The sequence below is a fragment of the Mastigoproctus giganteus genome, chromosome 8 (genome assembly GCF_048544385.1).
Source record: "Mastigoproctus giganteus isolate SK-2022 chromosome 8, ASM4854438v1, whole genome shotgun sequence".
Classification (NCBI taxonomy): Eukaryota; Metazoa; Arthropoda; class Arachnida; order Uropygi; family Thelyphonidae; genus Mastigoproctus; species Mastigoproctus giganteus.
The window spans coordinates 13,715,450-13,734,063 of NC_143582.1; the positions used below are offsets into that span (position 1 = coordinate 13,715,450).

Here is an 18,614-nt window from a genome sequence, read left to right on the forward strand (position 1 = left end):
TCTGTTTTAATTAACATTGTGCAGAATTTCATTTTTTCATTTAAAATATTAATAATCTTTTAGTTTCATTATGGCAGAGATTTGTGAGCAGATTTATAGCACATTAATATTTAAGTATTTTAATATTTAGTCAACATAAAAAACATAGTAAAAAAGGCCTACATGCTCTGGATTCATTACGAAAATTTATTTTGTTTCGGCTGGGAGAAGGCTGCCTCCCAGCCGAAAGCTTATTAATTGTAATTATGTTTAGTTTGCTCTGAGAAACAAAATAAATTTTCGTCATAAAAAACATAACTGTGCTGTGGAGAAATTCCACAAATTCCTTGCACCTGATAACAAAATTGCTAAGTTTTGTTGAACAGTTTGATGTAGACATTGTGAATAGATATCTACTTGCGATATTATGTTAACGTGTTAACTTGTCAATATGAGAAAGATAACAATTGTGCTCTGGAGAGATTCAAAAATTTCTCACGCATGATAGCAAAATTGTTATGTTTCACTTTTGTTGCCATTACTAGTCACACAGTTTGATGTATAGTAAGATAAAATAAGCATTATGCCGTTTATTAGATATCACCTTATACCTGCTAAAGAAAGAGTGATAAAAAAGCTGTGTATCACCTAACATAATATATATCTTGGAAACTATGGATATAGGTGCTATATCCATAGTTCAATGCACTTTGAAGCAGCTAATGCACATGATAGGGAAGATAAGCAGATGAGATATTTCCAAGATCTTTGCAGTCAAATATTATTAAGGACATCATTCAGTTAGTCAACAAAGATGAACTTGAGGAGGATGCCAATGATAATGAAGAGGTATGAAAAGCTTAAGCAATTAGGAACTAGATCAGCAGTAGATGCTTGAGAAAGGAAGTGATACTGGTGTGGATGACCCCAAAGCATAACTTAAGTGGGAAATATCACCAGTACACTCAAATCCATTTTTAGGAATAATCCTGAGTGGGCATGTAGCTCCAAAATTAAGAAAGACATCCATAATAGCATCTGCCCCTATAAAGAAATGCACTGAGAAATGAAGTCAAGTAAGAAGTATTGCAGTTAAAGTAAAAAAAAAAAAAAAAAAACCTTTACAATAATATAGTTTTGAAATCAAATGATACTTCCTTGAATTGTGTAGGCACAGATTCTGGTTTATTTTTAATCAGTTTCTTATGTGTGTGTACCTGTAGATGAAAATTAAGCCATAAGGTACTCTTAACTTATATCTAAGAAATAACACTATATTAGAACCATTCTCCATATAGTGTATGCTGTAATGATCCTACTGAAGGTTAATTTATTGAAAGCTCTTTTCTCTAGGAATAAATACTGAGTTTAATGGAATATTGGTAGATTCGTCTGACACAGTTGCCAAAAATTTCCTAACTCAAAATTTCCAGATTTTGGGAATTATTCACATGGTTAGCAATATTGGTTGAAGTTAGAAAGCAGCAACTTTTATTCATATGACAAAGTTGATGAAACCTCCTGAGTATAAAAAACCTTATAAAGATAAACTCTTATATACCCTTTCCTAAAAGGAATGGCTTACTTACCATCGGATGCATCTTTAAGAGGAATTTCATTTTTTGCAATATCGTCTCCATCAGCAATTTCGTGAGATTGCCTTGAAACAGGACTATGATACACTTGAGGACTTGGTGCAGGACTAGGACTGGGACTTGCAGAAGGACTTGGTTCCATTTCAGCTGATGTATCTACAGGCAGAGAACTTCTATCCAGAGCTCTTGGCACTAGCCAAGGAAAGCAAATAATGGCTAGGAACCAATGAGCATTCTGATTGATTGGAATAATAATAAAATCTTTTTCGAAAATATCAACATGACGAGTCCACGTTTTGACTTGGCTGTGTCTTTTTGCCTGTGGACTAAACATAAAAAATAAAAACAAAGAATTTAAAAGTGATATTAACTTTAAACAAAAAATTAAGTAAACATTCACTTATGCTACCATATGCTTGCCAACTTTCAAAATTCTTTTAAAAAAAAAATTTAATACAAATTGCCTTTTGGCCAGAAGGCATGAGAAATCACATTAGGTATACATTTTAATTTTAGTATACAGGGTGTTTTGAAATTATGTATACACACTTGAAAAATTTATATTTAATGAACAATATGATGCACCAATTTAATTTTCTAAAACTCATTTTGTAGCTCAAAAATAGGCAATTTACAATAATTTAATTTGTTTTATTTTATAGATACCTCTAAAACGATGGAGAATACCCAATTAAGTTTTAAAGAAAGAAAGGCAATGATAAAATGGTATTGGAAATATGAAAATGTCAAAGAAGTTCAGTGTGCTTGGAAATCACAATATGGAACTAAAGGGTCCACACATTTAACAATTACTTGTTTGTGGGATAAATTTGAGGAGCATGGAACCATTCAGAATATCAATAACTCAGCACGTGGCAGGAAGAGGACACCAAGAAGTAATGAAAATATTGAAGCTGTAAAAAAATGCAATTGAAGAAATGCAACGAACAATCAGTTTAATTGTTGTAAAAAAAAAAAAAAAAAGGTTTTTTTTTGCCTTCAAAGTATCAAAAAAAAAAATTTACATTTGTATATATTAAATATATACAATTTAATATTAACATTAAATATAAATTTTTAAAGTGTGTATACATAATTTTGAAACACCCTGTATTTTAGGGCCTAATTACCATATGTTATTTACAGAATGTGCACTGGTAGAAAATTTTAGAAACAAACAGAAATATATTAGATTTCATTGTTTCCATTTATATGTAGTATCTAAGGTTGGTAAAATTAAATCCATGCCAGGAAACTGATTAATATTATTAAAGCTTATCCAAACATCACAATGAATACATGCACACTATTCAGTTTAATAGAGGAGCATCTGAAAAGAAAAGACTTGTAAGTGAAGCATTTTTGAATTAAATATGCTCTCTCTCTCTCTCTCTCTCTCTCTCTCCCCCCCCCAAACAAAAAACAAGTCAGGCTACAACATTTTGTATAGAAATTGGCTGCTATTAACTTTCATTATCATTTTATAATCATTGAATAATTATTACTATTGATAATAACTCACTAAGAAAGAATTCACAACAAATTCTTCTCTACCACTAAGGTAGATTACTGCATAAGATCTGTTTATAAGAGAAACTATAACATTAACAATCTTATTTTAATTTAGTATGAATGAGTGCACAATTGCATTACATCTTAAAAATACTTCCATGAAAGAAAGAGTACAGGCTACCATATTTTAGATTTATTTGCTGCATTTACAAATTCTAAAAGTAACAAAATTTATTATTATAATTTATTTCTCTTTTAATTACAAGGTGCTGACTATCAAAAATTAGTCTTCTAGTACATCTGTAAGGTGGAAAAAACAAGTTACATAATGAAAACTGCACTATATTTCATTCACATTTGATTACTTAAATTCCATCACAAGAATTAAAAACTGCAGTACTAAAGCAAATACTGTAGCAAAGGCTTTTTTACACTAGAAGGAAAGGGATGAATCTCACTGCCACCAGATATGAATGGCATAACTGCTGATGATCATGTTCACATTGCTGATAAACTGAATCGATATTCTGCATCTACATTTGCACATAAAGACATTTTTAGGGATGGAGATGCTGGAAGTATAAGAGATTCTAAGTGGGAACCAGATAATTTGGTTGTTGTTGTTGGGGTTTTAAGTGCAATGGCTACTTAGGCCATATTGCACTTAGAAAAGTGGTTCATACTGCCTGTGTTGGTTCATGTAGAATCAGTTAGAAGTGGCTATACAGTCCTATTTGTTTTAAGAAGAAGAATTCTGCGAGATTTGATTTTTCGCCAATGATATGGCTAAGTGACAAATGTTCCTTTAAGCTTGCCAGAGAAATGAATGACACTAGTCGAGCATTATTATACAGATTACATTCCAGAAGTATGTGTTTGACTGTGAGTGGTGTATGGCAATGGTTACACTGAGGAGGGTCGTTCCCTGACAAGAGGAACAAATGAGTTAAATGAGTATGGCCGATTCTGGCTCTGGCCAGAATTACTTCTTCTTGTCTGTTTGCAATGGGGCTGGAAGCCCATAATTTTGGTACAGGTTTAATTTGAAAAAGTTTATTATGGATTTGCCATTGAAGAGTCCATCGACCTTTACATATACTTCGGATCTTAATTTTATAATCTATGAGCGGTATTAAGGAATTCGTTGGGGCTGCTCTCGATGGATGTTTAGCAGCATCATTCGCAATTTCATTTCCTGGTATTCCAGTATGGCCAGGTATCCAGCAGAAAATAACCTTTTGTTGATGCTCTCTCAGACGTATCAACTCTGTTCTAATGAGCTTTATTAGAGGGTGATTAGACGGGGAGTTGTTTTGCAAGGTTAATAAGGAACTCTGCGAGTCTGTGTATATTAAGCTCTTTTGAATTGACATATGGAAAATATGCTCTATAGCAAGCTTTATGGCATATAATTCAGTCGTGTAACTACTGCATTCTTTTGGGAGAGATAGAGAAATGATAGTATCAGGGAGTACTACTGCTGCTCCCGTTCCACTCTCAGACTTCGATCCATCTGCATAAATTTTAATGAAGTCAGGATAACGTTGAGTATGCGCTATGTGTAGCCGTTGGATGTTAGTATCTGATAGGGAGTGTTTACCCCATTGTTCGAAACAATTGTCACAAGATGGCATGATGACAGACCATGGAGGGTCGGGATCTATAGGATCTTGTAAGATTTTATTGAAATCTATATCCCAATCTTCTGCTAGTTGTTTTAGCCTAATACCAGCAGGCCGAACTGACTGTGGTTTGTTTCTATAGAAGGTCATAAACTGTGGATTATAAAGTATTGACCAATTAGGATGGGTCATCTGGCTTTGGATCTTGGTTGCATAGTTCAGCAGCAGCATCTTTCTCCTGATATTTAGGGGAGGTTCTTGAGATTCAACATACAAACTTTGCACTGGAGACATTCTGAACGAACCTAGTGCTGTTCTGAGAGCTGAATGTTGAATAGGGTTGAGGCGAGATAAAGCACTCTCCCTAGCAGAGTCGAAGAGAGGTGCGCCATAGTCCAGTCGCGATCTGACTATGGTTCTATTTAAATGAAGCAGGCTGTAACGATCTGCTCCCCATGTTGTGGCTGAAAAGACTGAGTATGTTCAGTTTTTTTTGACAAGTAGTCCGGAGATGTTCTATGTGCTTTTGGAAATTTAACTTATTGTCAAAGAACAATCCTAGTAGACGAATACAATTAGTTATGGGAAGAGAACGGTTATTCAAGTGCAGCTCGGGTTCCGGATGCATATTGCGTCTGGAGCAGAAGTGAATAGCAGTTGATTTTCTGGCTGGATAGTCTATAACCATTTTGTGTTATCTGTGTCAAGATGCGATTCATTGATATTTGAAGTTGGCGTTCAATGTAATGCATGTTTTGAGAATGACAAGAAATTGAGAGATCATCTGCAAAAAGGTATGAATCCACAGTTTTCGGAATGAGTTCAATTATATGATTCATTCTTATTGCAAACAAGGTAGCGCTGAGAACAGACCCTTGTGGACTTCTTTCTTCTTGGATAAAGATTTTAGAGAGGGTTCCCCGATAACGAACTTGAAAGGATCTCAGTTGAAGGAAATTTTGGATAAAATATGGTAAATTACCTCTCAGGCCAAGAGAATGTAGATCCTTTAAGATGCCAAAACGCCACGTAGTGTCAAAGGCTTTTTCAACGTCAAGACAGACCATGACGAGATGTTCCTTTTTGATGAAAGCATTTCTGATATTTGACTCGGCTTTGATCATGAGATCTAATGAGGATCGGTTTTTCCGGAAACCGAATTGGTTGTTATTTATCAAGTTTTGAGACTCGAGGAACCAAGTGAGACGGCGATGTATCATTTTCTCTAGAGTTTTGCTGAGACAGCTGGTAAGGGATATCGGTCTGTAATTTTGAGGAGCAGAATGATCTTTACCGGGTTTTGCAATCGGTAGTACATATGAATGACTCCAGGAGCTTGGGAAGGCATGTTCAGAAAAAATTCGATTATAAAATATGAGCAGCGAAGAGAGTGATTTTTGATCCAGATTTTGGAGCATTACATAATATATCCCATCGGGGCCAGGAGCACTGTTTCTTGATTTTATAAGAGATTGCTGTAGTTCAAACATGGTAAATGGTTGATTATAAGATAAGGCAGAATTGTCAGTGTAATTCAGTCTGGATTTCTCTGCAACTGTTTTACGTTTTTGGAATGTTTGATCATAAGCATTACAAGAAGACAACAGAGAAAATACAATTCCCAGCGCATTTGATATTTCTTTGGGATTAGAGAGTTCTTGTCCATTCCAATTTAGTAGCGGGGTGGAAATTTATTGTTCAAACATCTTATTTTTCTCCAGATTAATCTGATATTGGTATTTTTATTAACTGATGTGGCGAATTTAATCCAAGTTTCTTTTCTTGCTTTGCATCTGATATAGCGAGCTTTAGCTCTGAGCCGTTTATAGTTAATAAGATTGGAGGTGGTGGGATATTTGCGGAAAAGATTCCATGCTTTGTTTTTCTCTTTTTTTGCATTATTGCAATCTTCATTCCACCAGTAATTTATTTTTCGTCTATTTCTTGCTTGATATTGAGGAATAGCGACGGATGCGGCTGCCATCATTTGATTTGTGATGTATTCGGTAACACCGTTGATGGAACCGGAATGAATGATATCGTTGTCAAATGAGATGTGCGATCTGTATTTTGCCCAGTCAGCCTTTGAAAATTTCCATTTAATTGAACTTTCTGTTGGAAAGGAATAGGATGTTTGAATTTTGCAGATTAAAGGAAAATGGTCGCTGCTATAAGGATCACTCAGAGATATCCACTCTATACTTGGAAAGAGGATTGGGGAACAGATGGAAAGGTCTATGGCAGATGTTGAGCCCGTAGGGAGATGCACATATGTAGGAGATCCAGTATTCAGTAATGTTAAATTCTGCCTATCGATCAGCATTTCGATAAGCTTACCTCGTCTGTCTGAGGTGGGAGAACCCCATAATGGATGATGTGTATTAAAGTCTCCTAGTAAACAAAACGGTGATGGTAGCTGCATAACAAGATCTTCAAGTTCCTGAATAGTATATTGATGATTAGGCGGAAGATAAATGGAAACCAATGTTAGAGTAATACCATTAACAACACGTGTGGCAACGGCTTCTAAGGATGTTTGTAATGGAATACGTCTAGCGGAGATGCTTGAATCCACCAGAATCGCTACTCCTCCATGAGCGCTATTGGAGTCAGCCCTGTCTTGTCTGAGTGTAATTTTTGATTGAAACTGAGACCAGAGATGTCAAATTAGTTTCTTGCAAGCACATTGCAAGATGTTTATAGTGATGAATTAATTCATGTATATCATCTAAGTTACTGCGAAGACCTCTACAGTTCCACTGGATAATATGTTCCATTATTTGGTTTTGTAAGAGGAAGATGAATCCGTCTGCTTTTTATGCGTGGGTTGTTTGTAACGGTCGGATTTAGAATTTTTCTTTTCTGGGAAAATTAGGACGTCCTGAATCATTTTTATCCTCCATATTTCCATCTGCATGCAATTCAAGAAAATCTTCTTGGTTGGGCATATCATCAGTATCCATGCTTGTTGGTTGTTTCACCTCCACACGATCTGATTTATGCAATTTATCTGCCATTGTACTGTGGGTTACGTTTTGCAAGAGGTTTTTGGTCTACTAACTGTGACTTTGGTCCACTAACTGTGATTCAGATGTAGGTTGAGTTGATAGTACTGATCGAGCCCAGTCGGCGATCGATTTGTCGGGAGAGACTGACACTTCTGTCTGACATGCTACTGATTTCAAACTGTGGGTAGCCGAAGCGTAAGTGGTTTTTGGAATACTTAATTTTACTTGTCTTCTAGCTTCTTGAAAAGATACTTTATTTTCAGTCTTGTATTTCTGTATTTTTTTTCCTAACTTCCAGAGATCGCAATCTTTGGAGTAAGCTGGATGATTGCCCTTGCAATTAGGACACTGTGGAGTTTGGGCCTTGCATTCAGATTGAGTATGAGTTTTGCAACCGTAGTTTGGACATGTTGCATCTCCATGGCATGCTGTCTGGGAGTGGCCAAATTTCTGACATTTGTAGCATCTCAGAGGGTTTGGGATAAAGGGCCGAACACGACAGTTTAAATAGCCTGCTTTCACTGAGGATGGTAGATTCGGTGAACTAAAGGTTAAAATTATGCTACGTGTTGGGACTAAGGTGCCGTCTTTTCGTATCATAATTCTCTTGGCCTGAGTGACATTTTGATCCTTTAGTTCCTGGATTATTTCTTCCTCGGAAATGTTCAATAGGTCCCATTCACTAATCACTCCCTTGGAAGAATTCAGGGTGTTATGTGGAGTGACTTGAATTGGAATTCCACTTAAAGATGTAAGTTTTAACAAGAGGTCAGAGTGTCTCGGGTGAGAGGTCTCTATTAGCAAGTCACCAGACTGAAGACGTTTCACCATTTTTGGAGATGCTGCTGCATTTATAAGGCATCGTTGTATGATGAAAGGAGAGAGCTTGCTGACAGGTTGTGAAGACAGAGAATGAATAATCAGGAAAGCTGGAGATTCTTGCTTGTTTGCATCCTTTTTTAGTCTTTTCGACAATGAGAAGTCATGATCAGTTTCGTGGTTGTCATGATGAGAGCTATTTGTCTCCAATCGTGGGAAATCATGAGTGCCCATGTTTACTCCTTTTAGCCCTGGGAGAAGGTCTCCTCTCCCAGATTACCGGCCCCGCCACGTGGAGGCAGGAGCGGTGCCACCAGTGACCAAGCGGTTATTAAGGTTAGTAGAGTGAGTATTTAATATAAATACTAAAAAAGAAAGGTAGATTCCCTTTCTGGGTTCTTACGTAAGACTTTTTAAGTGAAGAACCACTTTAAGTAAACAAAACAGAAGAAAATCGCACAACAAAAATAGAACTATATCACTTTCAAAGGTCACTTTATGAGTCGCAGAGAGAAATCACTTTTCACTATCGCTTGGCACGCGGGGCAGTTAATTTAGTGATAACTGAGAAAAAAGTGAAGAGAAATCATTGGAGCTAAAAGTAAAAAAGGCACTTGTGGCTGGTGAAAGCACTACATTGCATTTCATGCACATTTTATTGAAAAATGTACATCAGGAATTAAAAAACTTCTATACGGTACTGAAGTGATCTATATAATTATATTAAAAGCAGCAGCAAAAGAGGAGCAAACCTTCAGCCATAATTAAGAGACAAACTTTAGATTCAGGAAAAGTCCCCGGAGACTGGAGATGTGCAAAGGTCTATCCTATTCACAAAGGGTGAAGCAAGTAATTACAGACTTGTAAACTTGGCTTCTGTTCCAGGGAAAATTATGGAGTTGGCAGTTAAAGAAATAATGTAACACCAACTAGTCAAGAATGCCGTTATATGGCTGTGAGAGCAAGGTTTTGTTAAGGATGAATTTGTCTGACCAATTTGATTAGCTACTATGATGCAGTGACAAAGGAAATGGATACAAAAGATAATTCTGATCATACACTTAAGATTTCAATAACGTTTTTGACAGTTCCATATGAAAGATTGCTATACAAATTGGAACCATGTACTACTGGAGGTTGAGTTACTGATATGGATAAAGGCATGGCTGAGTAGCAGAAGACAAAGAGTGTTCATGAATTGGACTAATATTATTAATGGAGTCCCTCAGAGTTCAGTGCTAGGTCCCTTACTGTTTTCAATATTTATTAATGATATTGATGAAGGCATGTCAAGCTTATTGTCTAAGCTTTCAGATAATGCAAAGGTCAGCAGGGTGGTTAATGACACAAATCATGTATAACTCTACAAGCTCTACAAAAATTCAGATGGGCTGAGAGGTTTAATGCTGACGAATGCAAGTCACTGCACATGGGCTGTAGTAACCCCAGAACATATCAACTGAGTGTTACTATATTCAGTATGGTGGAAAATGAAAGACACCTAGGGTTAATTGCATAGTCCAACATGAAATTCTCTGAGCAGTGCACACAGGCTTTTAGGGCAGCTCATGGGGGTTCTCACATGATATACAAGAATTTTGCCAGCAGGGACAAGGAGCAATTATCCTATGGTGAAGGCAATGGTTAGGTTGCATCGTGAGCTCTGCATACAAATCTAAGTCTCACTTTAGGAAGGATATGGATCTGTTGGAATGAGTGCAGAGTAGAGCAACGAGATTAGCCAGGGGCAAAAAAACGGAACTAGGCTCTGCAAAGAGACCTGATTGAAGTGTTTAAGGCTTTGAATGGATTGAGTAAACTAAATGCTGATGGCATCCTTACTCTTTATGAGAGAACTTACACATAAGAACACATTTTCTCGGTCTACAGCACAAAGTTGCACTCTATTGTTCTAACAACCTTCTGGTTAATGAAGTGCAACCATGCTCTCTTTCATAATCTAAATGTCATAAGACAATACTTTACCATCTATATATTCTATCTCATTTCCTCTATGCCTCACTACTTTTTCATCTTGAAATTGCCCTTCACCCAAGGGTCAATGCAGAATTGAGATGGGTAGAAGGCAGTGACATCACAAAGGATGACAAACACTAATTTTTCCAGTATACTATAATATATATATATATATATATATTTTTTTTTTTTTTTTTTTCTTTTCAGATTCAGTTATTAGTAGCTTCTCAACAGCAAAGAAAATATCAGTGCACCATTACCATATTCTAAGTCCCAACCACTGCAAATTCACCATATACAGAGGAATGGAGGTGAGGTTCCCTTTGTGTCCCTAGCTGCATCTTTTCTTGTCATGTGGTTAAATTCCAATTTTCCTAATGTGCTATCTGGACATCACTTGTACCAACAAATTATGCCTGTTACTGTTTGCTGGCAATACAAAACCATCTCCTGTCTTGTGTCCCTAAACACTGGCCAAAATAACTTTTTCAACACTGGACTTGAATGATTTGATGACAATAAATAAATTTTTGGTGGCACCAGGGCTACTCCATTCCTTCAGCAAACATTTTACAGATTAAACAGATTTGATTTTTCATTCATCAATATCTCAGTCAAGCTAGTCACTTGTTTCGATCTTGACCCCAATGTTTGACTTCATGATAAAGTGTAAAGAAAGGGTATTTTAAACTTGCTGATATCAAACTAACTTTAGCAGACCTGATACCTCTAGTTTCAATAACCTCTTTTTTAATATTTTATTCATTTGTTAAAGTCTCAGATGCTTATTTTACGTTATTATTAGGATTTTTTTTTTTTTTTTTTTATGTAAACACATCTAGCCTATCTGTACCAGAATATTGTTCTTACTCTTTTTTGGTGACAATAAATGATGCATTTTAGGGGTGGGGGACACAGTATATTAGTAATATACTGTGTTCCCACCCCACAAACTGCGTGATTCAATAAAACCTTTGTAGGACACTAGGTACAAGAAGGCTTTCAATAAAAAATTAAATAACACTTTCTCACCTACAAAATGGGAGTTTTTTTACCCCTTTTTGGCAATAAGTGTTTGACATCTGATAGATCTGAAGAAAACAATACTCACAAAAAAGAAATCAATCCACAAGCAAGCTGCATATTTTTGTATATTATTTTTAATAGAAAATAATTAAGAAAATTAATCATTTACAAGTGAACAAATCACCAAACCTTGAAGGAACTGCTACTGTTGAAGGTAAAGAAACTGAAACTCAGCATGACTGATATTCATCATCCTAATTATGAGGAGGGCCACCTAGTAAGGGCTGAAGTCCATGTTAATAAATAAAATTTTCTCCCCATATATAAATATTTGGAGGGGGGAATCTGGAAGAAATGTGAACCAGCTGGAAAACAATAAAAGACACGAATACCGTAAAAGTTGGCAAGTGTGGAACTGTTCTCTTAAGTCTACAGAAAATTATTCTTACGTAACAGAAGAGTCATCATCTCCTCTAGTAACAGTCTTCTGAGTGAGACGTGGGTAAAAGAAGGAACTGAAAACATGGGTTCTCTGACGATCTGTGGCAGATAATTTTTCAATTACAAGGTACCTGTAAATAAAATTTCCTTAAATGCTTTATTATTGCAATTTTTATTTAGCATTATAAACAAAGTAACTCCCTATCTAAATTCAATATATAATATTTGAATAGTTTACAAGTCTCTATATCTCTATTCTGTGATGTGCAGTTACATCGATGAGCCTAAACATTATGACCAACAAGTCGTTATGCAAATCGAAGCAACTGCAGGTGAACTACGGCACGTGTGCGGGTTGAGACACAGTACAAAAAACACCTGATACTGAGCTCTGTTAATCAGTGTTACTCTTGTTCTTCAGATGGGAAAGGCAGCGGACTTAAGCGAGTTTGACAAAGGCCAAATTGTAATGGCCAGACGATTGGGTCAGAGCATATCTGAAACGGCACGGCTGGTGGAGATGCTCATGGTCTGCCCGGATTGTTCGTGGAACATGAGGAAGACTTCCAAGTATTGTCCTGGTTTCCAAATTCCCCAGACATCAATTGCATCAAGCATCTGTGGCCTGTGTTGGAACAGCAACTCCAATCTGCGTTGTCTCAACTACGGACCTTACAGGAGTTAAAGGATCTGCTGGTTACATGTTGGTACCAGATACCATAAGACACATTTAGAAACCTTGCCGGGTATGAGCAATTTAGGCTGCACGTGGAGGACCAAAATCATATTAGGTAGGTGGTCATAATGTTTTGGCTGCACGTGGAGGACCAACATCACATTAGGTAGGTGGTCATAATGTTTTGGCTCATCGGTGTATATACAGTACCAAAAGAATTGCCCCCCTCCAACCTTATTTTGTGGAAAATGGGTAAACATGCATATCTTTTCATTAAAAATAGGATCCTTGAGCAGCAACAAGCACTTTTTCATATCTCCCAACTTTTAGAAACTGAAAATGAGAAGACTTTTAATAGAGATCCAGCTTTAGCTGGAATGCCATTACTATAATTTTCTTGCAAATTAATGGAACTAATTTTATTCATTTAAAGTTCTTTGCTTTGTTTATTTAATTTTATTTTGTTTTGTTTTATTAGATAGGATAGGTGCAACATTTGAAATCCAGCTACCCCACATCTTAGTTATTGTCGGGGGTAATAAATCTAATTAAGAATGAATTCTCAAAATATATGGCAAAATCCAAGCATTCGGAAAATCCTCAGCAGCTTACATTCTGCCAATTTCTTTGTATACAGTTATTCCCCGACTTGCGCAAATTTTTTTGGTAAAATTGTAAGCACACTTTCTGCATAATTTTTAAGAGTGAAGTTGAATGAAGGAACAATAAGTATAAGTTTTTATTTTCATTCCCATACAAATTATGTTGGATAATAACTTGCGATGTAACTGGAATCTAGGTAAATAACTAGATTGTTAACATTTAATTTTCTGCTTTAAAAATTCTGAAGAAATATTCTACAACATGTGTTTGAGACAGGTGAACTACGTTGAAGCACTTCAGAGAAAGCTTCCACAACGTTTAAGCCACATGAACTGTGTCCCACCGGCTATTTCTTCGAAGAATTACACTCTAGTCCGTCTCTACATCCTTTCCTTCCTTCCTTCCTTTCTTTCTGGATTGAAGAGTCAGTTCAATTTTGTGTGAGAGCGAAGTGGGAGCTTTTGTTATTTAAAGCTTATTACATACAGAAAACATTTTCTGAGTCTATAAATGCAACAGAGCAAAGGAAGATGGATCTGTGGCAATTCTGGAAGACATTTAACATTCTTGACGGAATATGCAATATTTCAAGAGCCTAGAATGATGTGACAACAATTTGTATGAGTGAAGTTTGGAAAAAACTTCTAAAACATTCTGAGCTTAACAACGAAGGCTTCAACAAGGATGAGCTGATGTCTTCTGTTACCAAGATATTGTAAACTTAGCCCAGGAGTTAAAGTACCAAAAGTCTTGGAAGACGAAGATGTAGACTAGCTTATGGATGAACGAGGTGAAGATTTAACAACAGAAGACTTAACCCAATTGAAATGCAAAAGAGTTGAGGAGCAAGGGAGAGCAGAATCCATTGACGAATCAGAGCAACCCAAGAAGCAGTTCAAATTAAAGAAAATGGCAGAAGCATTTCATAAAATTCAGGAATCTCTCTCTCTTTACATTTGATGGAATGGATGAAAACACCGAACGTTTCTTGAAAATAGAAAGAAAAGTTCAATATCGCTTATCGGTTTATAAGCAATCTTTATCATGAAATTTATGAAGAGAGAAAAAAAAAAAAAAAAAGCAAACAGATGAAGATCGAAGAGTTCATATCACATACTACCTTCCTGACCTCTACTCAGCCTACAACACCCTGTGAGTAATGTCTTATTAATGCTTCAGGTTCATTTTAAGTTACCTTCATTTCATTACTTGAAGTGTATAGACTTTGATTCATTGTGTGGTTAGACCAATTTTCTTCAATATGTACGCTTTGGTTTTAATTCCCTCAGGAGCCCTTATAAAGCCCGCACAGCGTACGAAATACATGTAAGTTTTTACAGTATAATAACATATGTTTATTTCTTTCTTTTGTTTTCTTATGTGCCACTCTGGCTACTTCACCTCTGTCCCCAGATAAAGTTTTTAATTGTTATGGCATATAACTATTTTTCTTCAATCTTCTGAGGATAAGTGGTTTTTGTAATTTTGGCATATCGGGGATATAGTAGCAATATTTTATTAGTGATTCCCGAGTTATGTAAAAATCGACTTACGTAAGAAATCCTGGAACATATCTCTTAGGTATGTCGTGGACAGACTATAATTTATTCATGTTTTATTACATAAAAATGAAATAGATAGTATGAATCAGAGCTGTAATACTCAATACGTTCTACATTGATAATAATATTTGTAAAATAATAAGAGGAGTTTACCTCAATGTGGTATGTAGAACACTTCCATATGATACCCTCCAGAAATTAAAACGGAAAAAACGAAAAAAATCGACAACTTACCGGTACATTAGAGTAAAATATAAATAATTAAAAAACCAATTTAACCCAATTCAAATCAATTTAAAACAATTAAAAATAAAATTAACGCAATTAAAAGAATCTAACGAAAATATTCAAAACAATTTTCCTTCCTGAAGCTGACAACACTTTTTGACCATATGTCGTGATCACAGGAATGAAAATTACCAAATCGGGTTAAACCTGAAACTTAAATAGTGATTATTTGTCTTCGTGCATGCGTGTAAAGGTCCATGCATCGGAGATCAAATATGGCCGCCGAACATTAACAGAATTCTTGTGTAATTTAATTTCTACGGTTTCTGCAATTAATAGTCGCGTATAATTATGCTGAACATTAAGTATTTTGGCCTCATTAAATAAAAAAGTATGTTTTTCGTTAATGGCATGAAAGGCTAATTCTGACACTGCTGAACAAGAAGTACGAACTGAGGCTTCATGTTGATTTACATGAATATTACGAGAAAATCGCGTCGAACCTTGGTAAGATGAGTCACAACCACCACTAGAAATGTTGTATACCAGATCATTAATTTGTGTTGTGAACGCGGAAAGAACCAAGCGACTGTTCAGTATAGTGTGTAACTTTCGTATTGGTCTGGCTACAATTTTAAATTTGGTATCTTTAAAGAATCTATTAAGCTGTTTATGCCACTGTTCATGGGACGGAAATAAAGTATTTTTTGGATATTACTATTGTTGGTTGGTGTAGTATTTTGTATCCTATCCTTAGCCTGTACCCTAATTCGGTTTATTGTGGCAATGGAATAACCCCTGTTTAAGAACCTGCTAGTTAATATTTGTATTTCTGAGTCCAAAGCAGATTCCATCGTTGAATATTTATAGGCATTTAGAAATTGATTAAAGATAATCGATCTTTTGTAGGTGAATGGGTGATAGCTATTATAATGTAGAAGCATACCGGTGTTTGTAGGTTTTCGATAGGTGCTAAATTGTATTTTATTCGAGTCCCGGGTAAGCATGAAATTTAGAAAGTTTAAGGGCTTTGTATTCGTATCCTCCCTTTCCAATGTAAATTTAAGTCTAGAATGAATATTATTAAACGAATGTAAAACATCTTGGATAGTACTACTATCAGTAATAACTAGAACATCGTCTAAATACCTCCCATAGTATGTGATATGGGGTCGAAAAGGTGTCAAATGTATATGCTCAATCGTTGAGAGATAGATCTCTGAATTAAGCCGCTCAGGCTCAAAGCCATTGGTAATCCAAAAATTTGTTTGTACACCTTGTCTCGAAAGGTGATGTAGTTGGCCTCAACTAACAGTTTAATTAAGTGAAAAATTTCCTTAATAGGTAGCTTCGTATAATTAATCGGTGTCGAATTTTTATTTAACATATCCCAAATAATATCTAATGTGTATTCAACGTTTACATTCATATAAACGAAGTAACATCTAGTGAGAATAAATTGTCATTGTCGCCGAGTCTACAGTCTTTAAGATTATTAAATAATGTATCGTAGTTCTTAATCCCAAACAGTAAGGAAGGAAAATCGTTTTGAATATTTTCGTTAGATTCTTTTAATTGCATTAATTTGATTTTTAATTGTTTTAAATTGATTTGAATTGTGTTAAATTGGTTTTTTTAATTATTTAATTATTTATATTTTACTCTAATGTACCAGTAAGTTGTTGATTTTTTCGTTTTTTCCGTTTTAATTTCTGGAGGGTATCATACAGAAGTGTTCTACGTATCATATTGAGGTAAACTCCTCTTATTATTTTACAAATAAAAATGAAATAAATCGTGTGAGTAGTTTTGGAAATGAGAGACTCAGGAACAGCAAGTTTACTGAAACAATTGCCTATAAAGTTGTTCCAATAATGTTCCATTTAAAAAAATAAAATAATGAGGGAAAAAAAAAAGTTCAAATACCATTTGGGGTATTTTTACAATAATCCAAAAAGATCTGCATACAGGAATAAAAGCAAAGAATTTTAGATTTTCTTTTCTTCTTGTTCTTTTGCACCTGACATTGAACAACTTCCCCAGCTGTGGAAAGTGATGCCCGACCACTGAAGCATAAGTTGTCCTAAAATCAATGTAAAACAAAAAGTTACCCCAAAGGAGAAAACATATAATGGGTTTTACTGAGAAGGAAATGCTGGATCATAATAACATTGGCATAGGATAAAGGTCAAATAATTTATCTAATAACCTTCAGATATGATGGAACAAGTTAATTTTGTAAATATTCTGGTTTTCTAAACTATATATATACTTTATCTTGAACATTGGTGGAGAATCAGCAATCAGGAATGAAGTTTTCCTCAGCTGGGATCAGATCCTGCAATCAGTATACAAGGTTGCCTGCCTGTTTTACTTACTAAAATAGTAAAGTGATATATGGCACTGTTAAATAGGCAAACGTAACAAATATAATCATAACACAACCACTTGAGAAAAGTGTTTCTTTACTTTAATTGTTCGGTTAGTCATTAAGTGACCCGGTTCTGAAGATTTTTCATATTCAGCACAATGCATATGATACAGCTCAGAGATAATCCCTCTTTCAATTTAGCAAGAAAAAGGCATTATAATATAATGATTAGTAAGCCAAAGCATTATCCTTCCCTGTCAATAAATTAATAAAGGCGACCATCTCTGTCAATCACAATCATTAAAGTCCAATAAGAAACAACTACAGAGACACATCATGAATGTCACACAAATTAATGGAGGGTGAACTGATGAAGAGCATAACTTTGCCAATTTCAATGCAAATGTTTACAGCTGGGGGAAAGGGGAGAGGAAAGAGAAGTTGCATTAGTTGCACAAGGTGCTTATGTGCTACAGAAATAGAAATAACTATAATCTGATAAACTGTGGACTTAGTTTGGCAGCCAGCAGATTTTCTATAGTTAGGAAGAACCTAGAATGCTGGCTATAAAAAAATAAATAAATAATAAAAAAAAACAAAAAAAAAACCAGAATTAACAGAATCAAGCTGTCAAACAAGCTAAATAATAAATTTTCACAATATGTTTTGCCAAGCTGAATTTGGGGTGTTGCTTTTATATTGTTTTATTCCAAAAGCAAACTCAATGTTAGCTTTAAGCTTATACTGTTAAATTTGGCAAGTTTGTAATTGAAAAAATAAAATATTTCTGTATTTGAAAAATAATACAGCCCTAGACTGAAAATCAGAAGATTATTGGAAAACTTCTAACTAAATCAGAGAAGTTGGCAGGTATGGTTTTTACAATACAGTTGTAACTGTCTGCAACTTTTCAACAGTTCTTTATTATTTTGGCCAGTGGAAGAGAAAAATCACACGGAGCAAGATGTGGTGAACAAGTTGTCTGTTTGAAATTTCGCTATTCCATGTTTAGAGCAAGCAGGGATCATTTACCCAAAATGGATCCGTGTGTGTGTGTGTGTGTGGCTATAATGCCACATGGCAAAATCCCCTTGAGTTCAATTCTTCAGATGTTTCTTCTGATTCCATTCCTGAAATGATAATGCATTTCAACAAAACAGCTGTATCATCACATTTTGGACTTCTGGTATGTACT

General features: G+C 35.3%; 1 protein-coding gene across 2 annotated transcripts in view; it reads right to left on the reverse strand.

Moving 5' to 3' along the window:
• Positions 1 to 18,614, reverse strand: part of LOC150081272 (sentrin-specific protease 6-like) — a 369,847-nt gene that overhangs the window by 32,152 nt on the left and 319,081 nt on the right. For both annotated transcript variants that reach the window (XM_090379581.1, XM_090379580.1), the window contains 2 exons: positions 11,988 to 12,110; positions 1,569 to 1,900 (listed from right to left, as the gene is read on the reverse strand). In XM_090379581.1, the coding sequence (XP_090235707.1) occupies positions 1,569 to 1,900; positions 11,988 to 12,110 (455 nt within the window). The remainder of the gene's footprint in view (positions 1 to 1,568; positions 1,901 to 11,987; positions 12,111 to 18,614) is intronic.